The sequence below is a fragment of the Coffea arabica genome, chromosome 10c, assembly GCF_036785885.1.
Source record: "Coffea arabica cultivar ET-39 chromosome 10c, Coffea Arabica ET-39 HiFi, whole genome shotgun sequence".
Classification (NCBI taxonomy): Eukaryota; Viridiplantae; Streptophyta; class Magnoliopsida; order Gentianales; family Rubiaceae; genus Coffea; species Coffea arabica.
This window is the reverse complement of record NC_092329.1, coordinates 53,008,975-53,029,764: the sequence shown is the minus strand read 5'-3', so window position 1 is coordinate 53,029,764 and position 20,790 is coordinate 53,008,975. Positions and strand designations below refer to the sequence as shown.

The 20,790-nt window shown below is 36.9% G+C and overlaps 2 protein-coding genes and 1 pseudogene across 2 annotated transcripts; all 3 read right to left on the bottom strand.

Annotated features, from left to right (window-relative positions):
- Nucleotides 1–4,502: 4,502 nt before the first annotated feature.
- On the bottom strand, nucleotides 4,503–7,258 carry LOC113714269 (peroxidase 12-like). The gene is made up of 3 exons (XM_027238057.2): nucleotides 6,754–7,258; nucleotides 5,852–6,046; nucleotides 4,503–5,429 (listed from the first exon to the last, which is right to left on the bottom strand). Exons 1-3 carry the CDS (start codon nucleotides 6,994–6,996, stop codon nucleotides 4,809–4,811), a joined length of 1,059 nt encoding a protein of 352 aa, XP_027093858.1. The 5' UTR covers nucleotides 6,997–7,258; the 3' UTR covers nucleotides 4,503–4,808.
- Nucleotides 7,259–9,797: 2,539 nt separating this feature from the next.
- On the bottom strand, nucleotides 9,798–12,819 carry LOC113713295 (peroxidase 12-like; annotated as a pseudogene).
- A 5,251-nt stretch (nucleotides 12,820–18,070) lies between these two features.
- LOC113713601 (peroxidase 12-like) lies at nucleotides 18,071–20,366 on the bottom strand. The gene is made up of 3 exons (XM_027237357.1): nucleotides 20,112–20,366; nucleotides 19,354–19,548; nucleotides 18,071–18,688 (listed from the first exon to the last, which is right to left on the bottom strand). The coding sequence occupies exons 1-3, from the start codon at nucleotides 20,364–20,366 to the stop codon at nucleotides 18,071–18,073; spliced, it is 1,068 nt and encodes a 355-aa protein (XP_027093158.1).
- Nucleotides 20,367–20,790: the final 424 nt, after the last annotated feature.

Sequence of the window (20,790 nt, the reverse complement as noted above, 5' to 3'; positions counted from 1 at the left end):
GCAACCAGCACTAATGTTCTAACAGTTGGGCATGACGGTTTCATAACTACTCAGTACAAGTTCCATATGCCAATGCATGAACAATTATTCTTCCAATTAAAGAAAATTATCACCTTTCCAAAAAATAGCAGAGAAAAGCACAAAGCTAATTTTTTATGGTATCCACGAAAGTAAAGATTAAACCTTCCAAAGTGATCGTTGACTCTAGGGAAGTTTAAGAGAGACTTCAAGAATTTTGTGGACTGCCGCTCCAATGGGCTGGAAAATAGAGAAGAACTTTGTTGCTGTCTTACCACCACTTATATCAAGGAGTGAGAAGGGAAAAAAAATCCCTGCCACCAATCATTTTTATCCAGCCAATGCCAGCAGTAGTAGCCACACTAAGATATCAAATGTTGAATGGGCAATAGAAGATCCCTAATGCCCGTCAAATTTCCTGATTATGCAGCTGCTTACACTTCAGAAATCTTTGCTTAACAAGAATAATAATAATAGTGACAAAATAAAATTAAAAAAAGCATTTGATCGAGGGGTACCTTGAAATTTTCTTCTTCATACAAAATTGAAATCCAAACATTTCAGCAATGAAAGTCCAACTCAGATGGTAAGTATCTGCATAACTTGAATTCTATAGTCCTATTTGCGCTTGAATTCTTGATTGGTGCTTAAAATTGTTGAATTCTATATGGACACCTAAATCTAGTTCTTCTTTCTGTTCTCACCCTCCTTTCAGTAGCAAATGTTCAAATTGCATATGCTATTCCACCCACAAAAAAAAAAAAAAGAGAAAAAATTCGTTAACCTAGTTACTTCAACATGAAAATTAAGTGATAGTAAGGACGTAGTTTAGTGTTCTGATCTTCTATCGCCATTCACTACTTACCCACACAAATCCCTTCTGAAAAGATACACGATGTTTCTTATTAACAGGAACAAGAATTTACATCTCGACAGGCTTACAGAATTTGCATTCGTGACACAAGTTACAACTAACGCATGCGACTGTCTCCATTTCATCAAATTTTTGTCTGATCAGGAAACAGAATCACAATTACATCCTTTAACAAGCATGGAGAAATTCCCCAAGGCTCCACAGCCAAAACAAGAAAAGGAGACGAAGAAGAATTGGAAGAAGAAAGACAAGCCTAGAAACCATAACGTACATCACTAAGTTTGGTCTTGATCCACTTGAAGCTTTCCCTTACAGTTGCTTTGAGTTTACCTTCAGTTGTGAACATGTTATATGCTGCAATTCTCTTCTTCCTTTTGAGCTCTGGATCATTTGATGCTGTAAATCCTTCACCCCTTGTGCTTGGACCATTAAAAATGTACGAGTTTGATTGATCCTGGAAACCATATTCACTAGAGTAAGATGATGAATATTGTGGGAATGACTTACTTTTCTCCATGCCTCAACAATGTATTGGACACTTTTTTTTGCCTAATGTGATCATTTCTATTTCCTTGCTTTGCATCATATATATATGCATGATGACACAGAGGCATTTAACCAATTTATACCGTCACACATTGCAGTAAGAACGCTATTTTTAATTGGGAGTCTAGCAGAGGTTAGGTACTCATGAGAAAAACGTTCTTTTTTTATTCCTCCTTTTCTAAACTCAATTTCTAGAAGGCTAGTGAAATTCCAAGAGGGACATATTGTGGAATAGCACAGTGAAAGTAAAATAGGACTCCATCCAATAATCGACTTCAATTTTTTTACAGTGATCTTAATGGAGGACCACAACAAAATCAAGTACATTGAACTTCGGAAGGAGGAACGTTTTATTTTAACAATTACTGCCTGGTTTAGAATACAATGAACTTCAAAATAGGTTGAGAGGGTCTTATGAAAAATAACAGAAAACTATGAGTCTCAATAATGCTAACAATTAAAAGAACCAATACTCTACGTTGCTTGACTACCCAATTCTTTAATTGGTCCTTGGTCGATCTTGGCTTCAATATCTTATTACTGCCAAGCATTGGTGAAGTTGATTTAGGCCGAATCTCTTGATTCTTGATTGTGATGCCGGACTAAACAAGCTTCTACAGTCCAAATTTGTAACTGTATATTACCCTCCCACATTGGGAGACTGGGGAGAGTTGTGTAGAAACTCCAAAGACAAATGTGTATTCACTGTGTAATTCATTTCCAGCTACAGCAATTGATTGTCAACATCTTGATAGCTATTACAAATTTATATATATAAAAAAAAAAAAAAAAAAAAAGAAGAAGCAAGAATTGTTGTACATGCAATTGATGTTGGAGATACAGGCTTGCACCAAAATCATATGCATGAACAGGAGAAGCATCAAATGTTTTGTGAGGTCCATGTGGTTATGTTGGAAAAGGATGGCTTTTTCTAAATTTTCTTTTCTCACGCTGGGAATCATGAGAGGCAATAGTAGGAAATTAGTGGGGACTAGCTTTTGCAAGATTGCTCATTTGGGTGGCCCAAATTGGGTTCACATTTCTGATTTCACAACTTCGTATGTTAAAATGGAGGGCTAAAAATCCATCAAGAATCAGGTGGGGTATTGAGTGGGGCTCAGAGGCATTATCATGTCTTGAAAAGGACGAGGCAATTGTCTTTGGGGCAGGGGGAAATCTATGTAAATACCAATTGGATTGTGTCCAGCATGGTCACTTTAATAGGCGAATATATATGTTTTAAGGACCAAACTTTTTGCTTTAACCAAGTGTCTAAAAGGGGCATCGAGCTTTTCAAAGGTGTCTAAAGCCTTAATTTAAGAGGATTGAACCCCTTTTGGAACTTTGAAATGATTCAAATGGCTATAATTGCATTTACGTAATTCATACGTCAATGGAGTTATTCGTATTCGTTTTACGACGTGCAACTAATTTTGTTTAAATCGAATCGAGTTTCTTAAAGGAGAAACCCTATTAATATTATCCTTTTCATTTTCATGGTTTTTGAATCCAAAATTTCGCGGTTAAAGGATGAAAACCCTGCCACTTACATCAACATCTGTTGGTAATGCAATTTTACTTGATCAAAAAGTGATTGTGATTAATAGATGATAAACTAAAAAGTTACTTTTAGTGATAATATTATGCCTGAGAATTAGATATAGAATACCAGGTTTTAGTGACTGATTCATATATGACTTGAGTCAACCATATAAGTTTGCTGAAGAAGTGAAAAAGGCAAAAGGAAATTGGAAGATAGAAAGTAAAGGAAAAACGCCTGATGAAAATAGTGAAGGGACCCATTGTATAAATGGGCACGTAACTCTCTTAGCCCATGCTTAGGGCCCCTTAAATCTCTAACCTGCAGTCTAATCCACCTAACATTGCAATACAATCGTTAGTAATGGGCCTACTGCAATATTTGGATTTATGCGGAGTTCAGTCTGCTGTGCCTCTCGGGTCAGACCAGCAGGGGTTGGTAAAGTCAATGCTCGGATTCTATTTCTAATCGCGGGTAAGTTCACTAGCTATTGGTAAATTATATTTTACACCCTTCAACTATATCCCAATTTCCACTTTGGTTTTCAAACTCTAAATCGGAACACTCTAGTTTTTAAACTATATATTGATTCCACTTTGATCAATAAATTATAAATTATATCTCGATTCCCTTTTTGGATCCCTAATATTCTTTCTTCCCTCCAACTTTGAAATCTTTGTCTTTGTTATTGTTTAATCTGATTTTCCTTCTATGCTCTTGCAACATGCAACAATGTTGCTAAAATGACTAGCATTTCATTGGTTTTTAGAATCACATTGATAATTGTTCTTAAATGGGAAGGTTTTAATGGTTTAGGGACTAAGGTGTTTCAATTTATAATTGAAGGATCAATTTATAATTGAAGGATCAAAGTAGAAATTGAGATATAATTGAAGAGTGTAAAGTGGAATTACCCCCTTTCAAATTTCCCTTGTGCTTTTGGTTTCCCCTATTTAAAAAGCAAAAAAAAAAAAAAAGACATAAAAAAACTATTTCTATCGTTACTACGAAAATCATGTAATAAGCACTACAATACAAGGATAGTTTATCGGCAAAATTTACTTTTCCTATATCACTAGCGTCTAACCACTGAACCACTGAGCTTTAGCTCAGTGATCACGAAAAAGGGACTAAGTCCCTCTTTGGGTTATAGGTCGGGGGGTTTGACGACCCTTTCTGTATACCTACTAACTCCTTACATAATCTTTTTAGGCTTATCGTTGCTAGGAAAAACTATATCACTAGCATCTAAGAACTTGGATAAGAGTAAGTCTAGTGATATATGGGCATGAAATTCTGATGGTTGATACCTTTTTTCTTCTCTCTTTCCACATGATTTGTGAAAATAGGTGTTAATTTCTTCGTTTGTTAGAACGAAAGCGATGTGCATTTGAAAGTTTTCAAAAACCGATAAGGCAAATGTTCAATTTAGCTAAAGAAAAAAGATTGAAGTACTCCAAGGTAAAATCATGGCCCTTTTCGGATTAAGTTGGAATAGTCGGAACTCTGACCTTAAAGAATTCACAAGGTTCTGCTTATTGCTCCACATTTTACAACAAAAACCATGAACTTTGGTGGCGCCCATATGAACCAAGTCAGCCTTATTAGGAAGCTCACATGTACTAGAATCAAGAACAAAGAATATAGAGCACAATTTCTAAGTTTTTGCTAAGAAAAGTTGACTTTAGTATAACAATTTGTTTTGGTCCTACAAACTGATTTGCAATACACAATACACTACCAACTCACTTTGACAAGTTCACCTAAACCATGACATAAACAACAAACGATATCGTACAAAGAAAGTCCAAGACAAAAAGTCCTAAAACCTTATAATTCAGCCTTGGATTCATCGTCAACCTCCACCACGTAAGACACATAAGACTTGTTATCAGAATTTCTCACTGAACAATTTGCACGAATTTCTCCTTGTCCACCAGTCAGAACACTGAGCTGCCCCATTTTTTGCATGGCAAGCACAAACTGCTCAAAGAACAATTTCTCATCCGAAGCAAAGCTTGTGACAATGTCACTCGTTCTACTATCCGTGTATAAATCTTGGTCAGATGTAAACAACCCTTGTCGATTCACCAAATTAACGTAGTATTTGTTGTCGAATAAGTTCGGAGTTCGAATGTCCAAAACAGTAGTACTAGTAGAATTAGATTCTGGACAAGTTTGCTTAAGGTCATTGGCAAACGTCTCCTCCATGGTTGGATCTTGTGTTGGATACAGTCTAGGAGTGAAGGAAGTGCAGTGGCTGATTCCGATGGTGTGGCCACCGGAGAGGGCTACTACGTCGGTTGCGTCGAAATTCTTGGTGGCAAGAGAGGCAAGAAGGGCACTTGCGTTGCTGGTAGGTGGCGGAAGATTAGCTAATGTTGCATTTCTCGTGGCAAAGTTTAACCCGTCTTTTCTTCCCAAGGGTATTTCATAGTCCGGACCTCCACTCTACAATAGCATGAAACCCAACGTGTCACTGAAATATTATACGTGCAATCTATTTTAAGATTGCCTTAATGAAACGCATATGCGAACAACTGTTCGAACATACCAAGAGATCAACAAAACTCTGCAATATAGGGTGCGTAGTGCAATATCATAGGAAATATGTTATGTATAATGTAGTTGCCAGACATTGTTTATTCTTGATAAAACATGTTGCAATCAATTTATCTATATACTCATCCATCTCAAACTCTATTCATCCTTCTCTAATCCTTATGTTCCCTCTCTCTCCGCTTCTTAAATCGCATATTTCTCCTATTAGAAAAAAAAATGCCTTCACGGATTTCATCCTAAATTTACATGGCTAAGCAAAAACAAGATATCAATTTTGAAAGGTAATTTTTTGAAATTATCTTTGTTTTTACCAGGAAAACAGAGTCGCGTGCAGCAAGTGCCACAATATCAGCACATGAGACCACCCTTCCACATTCCTTGTGGACGTGCTCCCGAAGGCTATCAATGATCTTGAATGCCTCAGCTCTTAAACTCAGATTTGGGGGTGCGTCCTTCTCGCTAGGGCCACTATGGGATCCATCAAGCAACACTGAAGCATCACACCCCTGCAATATATTTTAACATTCAAAACCTAGTCATCTAGACTACACAGTCAAATCACGTTACTAAGGAAAAAAATGGCCACAAATTAATTGTTAGTACCAGTTAATAGCTAAAGCTAGTAATTTCATTTCATAGAAACCGACTGATTTTTTCAAGTCTCAGACAAGGACGTCTGAATTCCCGTTGGAAGTTCAAAAGGGACATCTTCACTAAAATGGAGCACTTTCATCGTACATCTTTATTATCCCATTAACTTCACGACTGTGCCCAATTGTGAAAAAAAAAAAACAAAAGTTTTTTCATTAACTCCATTAGAATAATAGAGCACTTCAATTGAATCCCCATTAATGGGAGAGGGAGAGAGAGAGAGAGTATAGATCATATATGCATGAATTCTCATGTTGTTGGTAAATATCTTGATGTCCTCCTCAGTCTTGTTTAATTTCAATTATCACAAAGAAAAATATGAAACATTGTGTTTATTATTGCATTTAGATATTTGGAGCCAATTAACACTAAAAATCCTTTTAGCCATTGCTACTAGATGCCAATTTAGACACTAACCTCCTTGGTTTAGTGTGGAAATGAAGTTGTATATTCAAAAAAAAAAAAAAAAAACAAAGTTAAGCTTCTATATATAAAGTATAGGTTAGTAGGAATTCGAAGTCAACTACCAATTATTTTCTCGAAGAAACAAAAATGTTTTGACCTGAACAAAACAGTCATGGAAATGGAGGCGAAGCAATCCGGCTGCCTGACCAATATCGTCCTCGAAGATCTTCTTTAGATGGTGTCTGATAATGGTCGTTACCTTAGGACAACTGGAATGGTAGAATGAGGCGGACAGTCCTTCAGTTATTGGAGCAGATGTGCCATAGGATGAAGATGAAGATGCCGATATGAAGGAGATGGTTAAGAATAGAGCTACTAAACAAGGAGCAATAAACTTCATGGTTGATTTTGGGATGGCTGAACTTGCAAACGATTAATGCCTAAACTTGGTTTTATGCTTGTAGCATTAGTCGAAGTGGAGGTCATATATATAAAGTTTTAAACTGAGATCAAAGGTGGCTTTTGGAAAGCCTTTGCCAAGAAAATATTAGATGCCTTCTCAGGTAAGAAGAATACGCAATATCATTTGGAATAATTACTATCGTACTTTTTGTAATGCGATGTATGTGAAATAAAAAAGTGATTGTGAATATAAAAAATGGGTTGTAAAATATATTTTTGATACAAACGAAATATTATTTATAATAATTTGCTATCCAAACATTTGATGCCTTCTTACGTAAGAAGAATACGAAAGTCTTTGCCAAGAAAATATTAGATGCCTTCTTACGTAAGTAGAATACGAAATGATGTTTGATTACAAAAAAGACCAAAAGCATCAGGATTGTGACCCATTCAGTGTTCATATTTGAATGGTAGGTAATTTTCTTCTAACTTGAGTTGGAAGCTTCGTCTAAATTGTCTTTCCAAGCAACTTAGCAAGGTGAACTGTATTCACAACTTGAGGTGTGAGCATCATCTTGAAATTGAGCTTCTATGAAACGATTGAGAAAATCATGGGAAGCTTGCCTTTCGCTTTTTACAGTTTCTTTTGGAATCTTAATAGCTTAATCCTTTAGTTAGTGAGCACAAGTTCTCATGTATCTCATTTTGGAATGAAAAATTCATTTTTACCATCTCTCTATATATAATTGGTTTATCGGAAAAAGTTGGGTTGGATAATAAGATAATATGGATCGTAAGTAGGAGGTCCTAAATTTAAAATTTTTTTATAAAAAAAAACGGCTTCTTCTTATCCTTATCCTTCTAAACGGTGGGAGAAGAAGTCAATTCACTTGTTGGACGTGGTGACATTAATGGAGCAGCTGAATGCCGAGGGGTATGAGTGAATTAGCTGAAATTAGGGCAAGTACGATTGATCTGTGGATTCAATCATCAAAGGGCAGAAGGAGATGAACCTCAATTAAGGACCACTTTCATCTTAAGAAGGGCTGAAAACAGCGTAAACATGAAATTTTGTCATTTAGGGGCGTTGTTTAAAAACTTATCTTTGGTAGTATAATTCATTTTTTCTGAACCCTCTGAAGAACACGACTAACATATGTTGGTTCACTGTTATCATATCCAAAATTTCAAAGTCAATTTAAGGCAAGGAAGCCTCCAAAAGAAAAAAAAAAGGTACATTTCCTGATTGATAAGGTCAGGGTCATTTTCATAAACTAGGGGGATATTTGATATACATAAACTAGGGTAGTAGAAAACAAATGCAGGGCAAAGATGGGAGAAAGCAGAAATTTCCGTGCAGATGATGTAGGATCAAGAACAGAAGAAAGTAAATTCCGATTGAACAAATTGCCCGAATTTCCCTTTTGATTTCCTGTCAATATGCTAAGCTGCCTCATCTTTTACCATTGTAAAATCAAACCTCGCAAAGAACAAACTCTTGATAAACTCTTGAAAATGCCCCTAGCCCAATGATCAGTGTAAATTAATAAATTAAAAAAAAGGTATATTTGCTTTCTCTCCTCAAATTGGGAAGTTTCATGGTACATCAATATAGTAGCTATTAATGGAATGTGCCAGTAAGTAAAATTCTATTCTACATTTTCCTTGCAACTTACAACTCATCAAGAATGGAAAGAGTTTCGTTCTGATAAAATGAAGTTGGTTAGTGCGTATATGATTTTTACATTCTAATTTTTGGTATTAAACATTATCACATTTCAACTCCACTCTTCTAGTAAAAACTTGAGACATGTACTTCAGCATGCAAATGAATCTTTTTTACCTTATTGTCCGTCGATGAAAACTACCAAAATTATCAGTTGAATAATTTTTCATGTTTCTTTCTTGTGCTAGAATGTACCAGGTCCAAAATAATCAAAAGGGCCGGGGTACAACCTAAAGTACTGACAATATATTTTCAGGCAGGCCTCTTCACCTGCTCAAAGTTGGAACTTCATGTGTATTGTCGCATGGCTTTGCTAAGTCTAGTCTACTACCTGCCCTTAACACCAACACCATCACGCATTGAAATCTTTGATCCTCATGATCAGCTACCACAATCCCACTTACTCTTCTCATCGCCTTCCATTTGGTAGTTCCTTCTTCAAGTTAAAATTATCGAATTAGTTTTGCATTGAATGAAGTCAGCTCCACAAAATCCATTATGGAGTTTGATTTCTCATAAACCTTTCAAAAGTGAATCAAGCCCTCTCAATTCTAACCACAAAATCCATCTAGTAGGGTAGAATAATTTTCCCCTCGTGCGTATGATAATATTTTAACATTGCTTCGTGAAGAATTGTCAAAGAGATTCTTCCCTTAACCATAAGGAAGATTACCATTAGCCACCACAAATTTGCCATACATCGTCTAGTTGATGCATCAATTGGCGGGTCAAAGGAGATAAACCTCAATTAAGGACCACTTCCATATGAAATTTTATCCATTGGGAGCATCACTATTATTTTTGTTCTTCTAGACGCAAAAGAGCCGTCTTTGTTACAATTAAGCTACTGTTTCATAATAAGTTTTTATGTAATACAAGCAAGGTACTGAATCGTACATTTCCTGATGAAGAGTAGGGTCATTTCAAGAATACGCAGAATATTTTACGCCTATATCAAGCTAGTTGAGAAATGGCACGAAAAAGTTTGGATAAATCAGAAAAAGTCAAACAGTGGATGGAGGAAAAGAACAAATGAAAAGAAAGCAAGTATAGCCAAATGACAAACTAGATGCCAAAAGTTACGTATTATGCCTGACTTTTATTTTTTGTAATATTGAGACTTTGTTATTTCCAGAATTTTGGCTCATCACAGTCTGGCCTAGAAATTCTCCATGACTGGATCATTCACAACCTGCAGCCTCAGAACTGTGACAACCCTTTTCCTCCATCTTCCACCACAGAGGACAGAGATAAGTCCAAATTCCTAGCCGAGCAATTTGCACGAATTTCCCCTTGATTTCCTATCAATACGCTCAGCTGCCCCATTTTCACCATCGAATAAGCAAAACTCTCAAAAAATAATTCTTGATCAAGAGCAAAACTAGTGACAATGCCCCTCGTCCTACGATCAGTGTACAAGTCCTGGTCCGACGTGAAGAGCCCTTGACGGTTCATGAGATTAACATAGTACTTGTTGTCGAACCTGGATGGACTTCTAAGGTCCAAAACAACCGTGTTATTGGAATCCGAAGTGGGACAAGTCCGGTAAAGCTTTCTGGCAAAGGAATTCTCCATGACTGGATCTCGAGTTGGATAAAGTCTGTTGCTAAATGAGCCACAATGGCCAATCCCAATTGTGTGACCACCTGAGAGAGCCACTAGATCCAGGGTATCGAGATTTAGTTTTCCAAAAGAAGCTACGAGGGAAGTTGTGTTGCCTGTTGAAGGTGGAAGAAAAGCTAATGTTTCATTTCTTGTAGCAAAATGTTGTCCATCCCTTCTTCCCAATGGAACTGCATACTCAGGACCTCCGGACTGCAATACATCATAGTGATGATTAATTGTCACTAAGACAATGGCAATTTTTGTCTGAATCAAGAATTCAAATTGTTGGTAAGATTCAAATAAGAAAATGTACTTTTTTTTTTTGTTATATACTAATGCGTGCTATTCATTAATTAAGATCGTAGAATTTAATACGGAACCATATCGAAACAATCATAAGAACAATAAATCAAAAGAATATTTGCTTTCTCTTCTCAAACCTAGAAGTTTTATGGAACATAAAAAAAAGGCAATAGGGAAAGTTATCCACATGAAGAATGGAGAGAAAGTTATATCCTTAAAAAATGTAATTTTCTTAGTGCGTTTTTTCGTTTTGCATTCTAAATTTGGTATCAGACATAGCATTTTAAAACTCCATTTTTCCAGTAAAATTCGAAATATATACTTTAGCATGAGGATCAAACTTGTTTCCTGATCGATGATGACTCGTACAGGTGTGAATCTAAGATGCATGGGAGTAAACTTAACCTTTCTAATGTATACAAAAAAAAAAAAAAAAAAACGTTTCTGGCTGTCCCAGTATCTAAAGTGCACATATCTTTTCATTCTGTTTGGTACTAATTTATACGGGGTTCGAAATAAATTTTCCCTTTCGATGTAACAGGGTCCAACATAATTAGAAGGGCCAGCAAATTACTGATGCTGTAACATTTCTCAATAATTGTACCAGCTAACCCAAGATCAGCATCATCACACATTAATTTTGAGTCAGAGGTGGAGAGAAAATGGGGGTTAAAAAAAAAAAAAAGAAAATGTGATCAGTCAAGATCAACTACGTACCAAGGTCTGACTAGTTTTCCTTACACTTCCATTGAATAGTTCCTTTTTTGTTTGGTTTTCTGGAGTTAGTTTTGCATTAAATGAGGCCTGCGTCACCGTTCCTTGCAAACAATAAATCGACCGCTCAATCCTAATCTCTGATCACAAAATCTATCTACAAGCCTGGAAATGAGGGCATTTAAGTTTCATCGGTTAAGGGCTTCCATGGTTTCTTCTTCTTCTTCTTTTTTCTTTCTTTTTTTTTTAACTCTTTAATTTGGAGAGGATCTATGGTGAAACTCTACTTACACCTTAACAATTAGAGCTTATTAGTTAGTATTACCAAGTATTAATTAGCAACTGAATTGCACTCCATTTTTAATTGAGCGTTAATTTGGTATTATTTAAACAAAAAAAAAAAAGGAATGAAAGTTTTCTTCTTCCTTTTTTTTCTTAAGCGACAGGTGTTGAATCTAAAATTTTCTACTTATAATCTCTCCCACCTTATTGTCCAATCCAACCCAACCCTCCCCAAATGAAATGAATGGGTTACTTCGATGTGAATTGAGCAAATGAATGCATAGAGACTCACCAAGTAAACTGAATCCCGAGCAGCCAGGGCAGTAATATCAGCACAGGAGACAACTGTACCACACTTCCTGTGGACATGCATGCGCAGTTCATCGATGAGTTGAATTGCTTCTCGCCGTAATGTCAAGTTAGGCGGCGCGTCCTGCTCACTCGGCCCGCTTGCTGATCCTGCTAGCAGTACTGATGCATCACAACCCTGTGGGGATCAGCTCAGATTAGTGAATTATATATTACTACTTCACAACCCAGTTGTGACACAGAATCATTCTTGACTAATAAACAACCCATACTAAAATGTGAGAATTTCCAAATGTTATCCGAAGATCTTCTTGTTACCTTAAATTGTTTGCAGATTACTAGATGAACAAGTCTAGGTGCACCCCCCAAAAAAAAAAAAGTAGTAGTCTAGCACTGATTTTGGGTCGGTTTCTATAAACTTGGAAGAGATAATTTGATATTCTGATTAAAGTTAAGGGCCCTAAAGCATAAATTACTTGCCAGGCATGACCAAATTGTTTCAGGAATGGAAGAATCACATTATTTTGTAGTAAGAATACGAACAAAACTCAAAAGCACCTGGACAAAGCAATCATGGAAATGGATTCGAAGCAATGCAGGAGCCAGGCCAATGTCGCCTTTAAACGCCTTCCTGAGGTGCCTTCGGATGGTAGATTCCAATTTGGGACAGCTACTGTCGTAGAAATCCCACGAAAGTCCTTCTGCTAACGGTGGATAACTTTGACTTAGAGCCTTAGTGACGTAAATAGAGCTATGAAGCAAATATGAAGAAAAGACCAGACAAAGTAGAGCAGTAGTTGTCAAAGCCATTGTCGATGTTTGAATCGATCTACAGACTAAACATTGGGACGCTTTTTATAGCACGGAAATAAAAGCAACCAATTGTTGAGACAATTATTATTGTATAGGGTACTCTTTATCGAGCGCGCTGGCCTTGTTTGGATTGAAGTTTTTTAAATAAAAGTTTTTATGTTTTTCGTGATCACATATTTTAATTATTTTTTAATTTCATAGACATTAAATTATTACAGTATATATATATTTTTTTACAAAAAATCTAGAAAATAGTAATCCAAGGAACCACGTCTCATTCTCTTGCACTTGTCCCCCTCTCCTTCATTCGAAACCGAAGAAGCTTGTCGGCAAGGATACCACGTTGCACCTGTGTGGCAAGCCAATCCTAGGACCAGTGTCATATTATGCATGCATCCATCACGAAGACCGAGCAATTGAATTATGATTCAACCACTACCGGACTGAGTTAGCTGCCGCAACAACTCAACCATTTCCCTGGCTTTGGTTCAATTTTTTCACTTAATTCATGTGAGATTCAAATTGTCCCGCGTCCACAGGTCAATCTACAGATTATATTAATCCCGTGGATGACATTTCCTGATTAAACAAGGATAATCTTTACGTAGAGTTTGTAGTCTGTAGGAAATTAAGGGAAAATGTAAATTAACAAATGTAAAATGACAACAAAAAAGAGAGAGAGAGAGAAGGAAATGTTAAGATTTCATATTGTAGAATCCAAAAAATTTGACCAAAAAGCTGTAGGAGATAAATTTTATAGAACCAATATATATGGGGAGGCAATTTTCATGTATAATAGCAATATATGTGAGAGAAGAAAAATAATGTATACCAACACTAATATATTAATCACACGCTATAATAATAAACCTATCAAAGCTTTACTCTTCACTTTTCTTAATTGGTCACAATAATACGAACCCTATTTATAGATTAGATTATTTAGTTAATAAGTTTTGACAACCACAATAAATTACCGAATAAATTACCTACTATAACTTGACTCCAATACAATTACTAAAAATTTGATTTAACTAAAACACTGTTAATTAACAATATAGAAACTTCTATTTTTTGGGTTTGATTTAATATGTCAATATTGCCTCTCTTAAATCAAACTCTCTCTTGGATCAGACTCACCACCAACACTATTCACTATCAATAATCTCACTTGCAAATTTTACCGGTATCACTTTGAATTCTTCATCTTCAAAAGCTTTTGTTGCTGCAATATTCCACGTCTTTGGATAGATTGTTTTCATCATAGAATTTGATATCAATTGATTGACAATCCATCACTTTGTTATTTTAATAATCATAATTCAACTGACAAGATTTTTTTTTTTCAATCTTTGTCTTCACATCCGCAATGAATCTGACAATTTTTTTGGACCAATTTTCACCAACTGGATACTTCATGACCAACCTTGTGATCCAACTCGATCAACTGATTTCTCCATGATAATTCTTATATTCTAACTCTGATACCGCATCAAAAAGTCAAACGGTGTTTGGGTGGACAAGAATGATGATATAGCAACTGAGGCAATAACATATTTTTCTGACCTATTCACGTGTTCTTTACAGTCATCTTCCGATTTGCGGTACCTAATTCCATCCATAATCTCGGAAGAGGATAATGAAAAATTGGAAGACGTTCCTTCGATTGAAAAAGTCTATCGAGTCGTGAGATCAATGGATGGGGACAGTGCTGCTGGCCCAGATGGTTTCACAGGCAAATTTTTTACATTTGCCTGGGAAGTTGTCGCCCAAGATGTATATAATGCAATACTCAGTTTTTTCTGTGGGGCAGAGTTGCCTCGATTCATCACATCTACCTCCATTGTATTAATTCCGAAAATGCCAAATCCTCAAGAATTTTCTCAATATAGGCCCATCAGTCTGTGTAACTTTTTCAACAAATTATTATCCAGGATCTTAGCTGATAGAGTTGCTTATGTACTGCCCAAAATTATTTCACCCCAGCAGACAGGCTTTGTGAAGGGGCGTAATATAACAGAAAACTTTCTGCTAGCTCAGGAGATAGTTTCGGGTATTGGGAAAAAGAATAGAGGAGGCAATGTGGTAATAAAGCTTGACATGTCTAAGGCTTATGACCGGGTGGCATGGAATCATATTATTGATATTCTTAGGAGGTTTGGCTTCGGAGAAATATTTATTGATTTAGTATGGCGATTGATCTCTAATGTTTGGTTTTCGGTCATTTTAAATGGGGCATCTCATGGTTTTTTTAAATCTACGAGAGGCCTCCGTCAGGGTGATCCTTTATCGCCTGCTTTATTCATTATAGGGGCTTAGGTGTTATCTAGAGGATTGAATAATCTCGCCATGCAATCGGGTTTTGTGGGATTCAAAGTCCCGTATGCATGTCCTACTATAACTCATTTGGCGTTTGCGGATGATGTTCTCATATTTGCAAACGGATCCTCTTATTCTCTAAAGGTTATCATGCAGGTACTAGAGGCGTATCAAAGGTGTTCGGGACAGCTAATAAATGTGCTAAAAAGTTGTTACCTGGTTCATCCATCTTTACCACCGACAAGACGAAGGGTGATTGAACATATCACCAAGTTTACCTGGCAACCATTTCCAATTCGGTATTTGGGTTGCCCCCTTTACTTTGGGAGATGCAAATCATCATATTTTGGAGAAGCGTGTCAGTCTATTCTAGGGAGAATTATATCATGGAAATCAAGGATGCTTTCCTTTGGAGGTAAGATAGTTCTAATCAAACATGTTTTGGCATCGATGCCAGTACATCTGAAGTCGGCTGCGGTTATTCCGAGTAAGGTATTTAGAACTATAGAAAAGGCTTTCTCGACCTTCATATGGAGCTCATCACCCGAGGAGTCGAAATTTCACTGGATACGTTGGTCCCATATGTGCTATCCGATAGATGAGGGAGGAGTTGGATTTCGGAAGCTACAAGACATCTATACAGCTTTCTCATTCAAACTTTGGTGGAATTTTAGAAAGGGTTTGTCATTGTGGGCTGAATTTATGAAAGCAAAATACTGTAGACACCTTCATCCTTGTCAGGTAGAAATCAAGGCAATGGACTCCGCACTCTGGCGCAGGATGGTCAATGTGAGTCGACAAGTGGAATTCTCTATGCTATGGATTGCCAAAGACGGAGCTTGTCATTTTTGGTACGACAATTGGTTGGGGGGTGGTGCTTTGTTCCACCAAGCGACCGTTGTCCCAAATTTGTCTTTTGGTAATTTCATCATCAATGGACACTGGGATATGAATTTGTTATATCAGATACTGCCCTCTATTTTAGAGCACCCGTTTCCAGAAGAAGGGGGTGAATCTGAAGTCATTTGGACGCTCACAACATCTGGAAACTTCTCTATAGCCTCAGCATTACGGGATATTAGGCAGGCCCGCAACAAGTCTATGGTCTTTAATACAATTTGGCATCCTCAGCTCCCTTTCAAAGTTTCATTCTTCATGCTACGATTGTTGCTGGGGAGACTGCCGGTTCCAGATCGGTTATGTAAACTTGATTTACATTTACCCTCAAAGTGTTTTTGCTGTTCTTCGGCATCTGAGGAATCAATTGAACATTTATTTTCTAATGGCCATATAGCGTCGACAGTTTGGCACTATTTTGGAGCTTCATGTGGTTTGTCCTTTCCGGGGTCATCTTTGAGGCCCCGTATAGTGGGTTGGTGGCTCAGCTCATATGATTCTGAAATACAACGATTTATTGGGCACATTCTACCCAGCATTGTCTGTTGGCAGATTTGGAAATCAAGGAATAAAGCAATGTTTGAGGATGTTCAGATGAGGCCGCTTGCCATTTGTCGTGCCATTTTCTCGGAAATCCAGACCATGGTGGGAATTCATTTCAAACAAGTATTCAGAGTACAGTCATTTCATCATTTGTATGATTGGTCGTATTCTTCTCATACTGAGGCTACATACAAACTTGTTCGTTGGGAAGCAAAGGAATCCGATCGGTTCATATTAAATACGGATGGCTGTTCTAAGGGCAATTCAGGAGTGAGTGGAGGCGGTGGGGTTCTTCGGAATTCAAATGGCATACCTTTGATTGGTTTTTCGGCATATCTTGGGGAAACTACAAGTCTATGTGCAGAGGTTCGGGCACTCCTTATTGGTCTTCAAACTTGTGTACATAGGGGTTTTCAAAATCTCTATGTTCAATCGGATTCTTTATTATTAGTTGGAATTCTTCACAATCGCATTCAATGCCCCTGGAAGATTCGACGAGAGATTAGGCAGATTTGGCAGTTGGTGAAAGATCCTGATCGTTTTTCGCATTGCTATAGGGAAGCTAACAAAGTTGCTGATGCGCTGTCCAATGTGGGCGTATCTCATCCAGAGCATCAAGTCAAGGTTTACGAGGCCTTTAATTCGTTCCCAACTATGGCTCGTGGGGCCATTCGACTTGATAGATTAGGAATGCCTTCAATTCGGAAAAGTAAGCGTATGAAGGGCTGAGAACAAAGGACAACTGGAGCTAGTATGCGGTTGAATGAGACATGGAGGTTTTGTGTTTGGTTTATTACCTTTTTAGTCGATTGCTGTACTTCGAATTGGTCTTTCTCAGTGTGTAAAATTTGCTCCTATCAATAAAATAGAATAATATTTTAAAAAAAAAAACTCTGACAGCAAAAAATACTTAGGACTAATCTTGTAGGCGGGACAATTCTTTAATATTCACATACCCACGACTAACCTTGTAGGCAGAATAATTCTTCAATATTCACAGACATCGTGGAATCAATTTTTTGAACCTAAGGCTTTGATAGTAGATGTAGAATCCAAAAAAAAAAAAATACACATAAGTGTGGGGAGATTAATTTCATATGCTCACAAACATATAAGAGCTGACAATTTATACATATACAAGTAGGTGTGCGAGAAGAGAAATAATACCAATAATATATATTAATCACACACCATAATAACACACCTATCAAACTTTCACTCTTCACTCTTCTCATTTCATCACAATAATATGACCCCTTTCACTCTTCTTATTTTATCACAATAATATGACCCCTTATTTATAGAGTAGATGATTTGGTAAACAAATCTTGACAACCACAATAAATTATCTAATAAATTACCAATTTCTAAACACTATAAGTACTATAACTTGACTCTAATAAAATTACTAGAAATCCGATTTCACTAAAACACTGTTAAATAATTATATAGAAATTTCTATTTATTGGGATCGATTTAATATTCCAACACATATATCATGCTAGACTTTTATTATATGTAAACATTTCCTTTTTTCTTTCTCCTGCAATTTGACCGCTCACCACTTGGCCAAGCCAATTTCTTCCTTTTCCACCGACCGGGGAAGGAACAAGCTATCTGAATTTGTAACCGAGCAATTTGCCCGAATTTCTCCTTCAGTACCAGTCAACACGCTCAGCTGCCCCATCTTTGTGATTGCATAAATAAACTTCTCAAAAAACAGGTTTTGATCAACAGCAAAACTTGTAACGATTTCCCTCGTTCTGCTATCAGTGTACAGGTCTTGGTCTGATGTGAAGAGTCCTTGCCGGTTCAGGAGATCAACAAAGTAGTTGTTATCAAAATTATTTGGACTTCTGATGTCCAACACAGTAGCATTCGTGGAATTTGATGCGGGACAAATCTCATAAAGGTTGTTGGCGAAGGTTTCGTCCAGGGCAGGATCTTGAGTTGGATAGAGTCTATTAGTGAACGAAGGGCAATGGCCAATCCCAATTGTGTGACCACCTGATAGAGCCACAAGATCAGCGGCATTCAAATTCTTGGTTGCAAAAGAAGTCAAGAGGCCACTTGTGTTGAGTCTTGGTGAAGGAATATTGGCTAATGTTTGATTTCTTGTAGCAAAACTGAGTCCATCTCTTCTTCCCAGTGGAACATCATAATAAGGGCCACCAGACTGCACTCAGATTAAGTTGACAATTGCAGAATGATAATGACAAATTAAATCCCTGAAGTGGAGGACATCTAGATTATCAAGAAAAGATGACTTTAATTTGTCTTTTTCATTTCATAATTTCACTAGAACTTGCTAATGAACCTCTATTGTTCAACCATCAGAGATTTGCCCTAATCTATTGGACTAAATAGACCGGTGTGTTTTAGTCGTTATAAAAGGACAACTAGTACAATAGTCAGGAATCAACGTAGAAAAACAGTGTATTAACTTACTACTAGACCAAGTAGCAAGGAAGAAATCCAACTGCATGCGCCGATGTGGGGTCCAGAGGGAGAAAATTCACCAGGTACTACACTGACTGCACCCTCTTTTGGAGTTATGAAAGCAGAAGTTTGGTTGCTTGAGTTATGATATATTAATTGAGAGAAGGAAATTTATGTTTCATCAATACAAAGAACTTGGTTGATGACAATAGTATTCCAAAAACATCTTAGTACGTTGTTTTTTTTTTTTAACTAAAAACCCAAATTCTTTCTGTACTACGGCTTTTTTTCAAGTTTTCATCTCTATGTTTCACTAGTTCAACAGATTTTGCAGATATTGTAAATTGTATTACTTTAACAAAACGAATCGACGTAGCCACAAACAATGCCAAATAGGCTTACCAGGTAAACGGCATCCCGGGCAGCAAGGGCAGTGATATCCGCGCAGGACACGACTCTACCACACTGGCTCTCTATAATTCCACGAAGGTCATTTATGGTTTTGAACGCTGCAGGTTGCAATGACAAATTGGGAGGTGCATCCTGCTCACTCGGCCCGCTCGCTGATCCTTCCAATAGCACTGAACCATCACAACCCTGCATAGATCAACTCAAATTCCAATGTGTTGGAATAGAAACCTAAAAGCTTTCCAATGTGTTGGATGAAGAATTTGGAGCATATATATAGAGTGCAAGATTGAAAGGTTAACAATATATAATATCATGTCCATAGCTCAGATAAAAACTAGGATGAATATGCTAGTTCATTACTAATGAACGTAAATTCTACTTCAAGTACGTGTTTTGATACATCAAGCGATAACCCTTGTCGAGAAAGGTCCTAATTTAACGGGCAAAATTAAGATGTCAGGAATTAAAGTCTAGAGTTCAAATCCCTCTTCTTCGTCATTTCTTAAATCGCTTTAGTAAAAGAAGTTAGAAAAAAAAAAGAGCGATAACTACTATAAGGCGGTTTGTACGAGAAAAGAAGAGATTTGATTATACATACATATATATTAATAGTTTTACGAGAATGCGAAATTGTGTATTGCAAGCTAATTTTGAATTTGGATGCGTTATTTAATTTGCATTATTACGTGCAACAGGCGACATGCTGTTTTATCATGAAATGAAGTTTATTTGGAATGATGGTGTATAACCTGAACGAAACAATCATGGAAGTGAAGGCGAAGCAAGCCAGCAGCTACGGCAATACTATCATTGAAGACTTGCCTGAGGTGATTTCTGATGGCATATTCCAGACTGGGGCAGCTAGATTCATAGAAATCCCACGAAAGTCCTTGCACTAGGGGTGGATAAGTTTGTGCTTTCGTAACATGAGAAGAGCCGTGAAGTAAAAGTGAAGAAGTGGCTAGAAAAAGTAGAGAGCTTAAAGAACTGGTAATCGAAGCCATATTTGGTTTTTGAGTTTCCTAGCCAACACAATGCAAAGTAATTTATAGCCTGCAGCGTATTAAGTCTTTTAGTAAAGTGAGACTAGGCACTCCAATGGACCACGTGGTTGCCACATCTTTTCATCTTGATAAAATTTCAACATCAGGGGACAATTTATTTCCACATATGAGTTTACTTCACTGCTTCCATCTGCTAGAAACATTGCAAAAGATTGTTCAAATAGAAAGCTCAGATTGCCAGGTTTTAACTTTGCAACAACTCAAGTTGACTATATATCTACTATTGTAAACATTATATACACTTACACCAGGATTAACGCCTAACTTTTGAATCAAGGTCTAATTATGCAAAGGAAAAATTGCCAATTTTGTCCCTAAATTTTTTTTATTAGTATTGATTTAGTCTCTAACTTTTATTTCTAAC

Excerpts from the sequence above, each read along its gene's own strand:
- LOC113713601 (XM_027237357.1), bottom strand. The coding sequence starts at position 20,366 with ATGGCTTCGATTACCAGTTCTTTAAGCTCTCTACTTTTTCTAGCCACT. Across the intron at positions 19,549-20,111 it reads TCCATGATTGTTTCGTTCAG|GGTTGTGATGGTTCAGTGCT; the intron begins GTTATACACCAT and ends TGATCTATGCAG. Across the intron at positions 18,689-19,353 it reads CCCGGGATGCCGTTTACCTG|TCTGGTGGCCCTTATTATGA; the intron begins GTAAGCCTATTT and ends ATCTGAGTGCAG.
- LOC113714269 (XM_027238057.2), bottom strand. The coding sequence starts at position 6,996 with ATGAAGTTTATTGCTCCTTGTTTAGTAGCTCTATTCTTAACCATCTCC. Across the intron at positions 6,047-6,753 it reads TCCATGACTGTTTTGTTCAG|GGGTGTGATGCTTCAGTGTT; the intron begins GTCAAAACATTT and ends AATATATTGCAG. Across the intron at positions 5,430-5,851 it reads CACGCGACTCTGTTTTCCTG|AGTGGAGGTCCGGACTATGA; the intron begins GTAAAAACAAAG and ends ATGCTATTGTAG.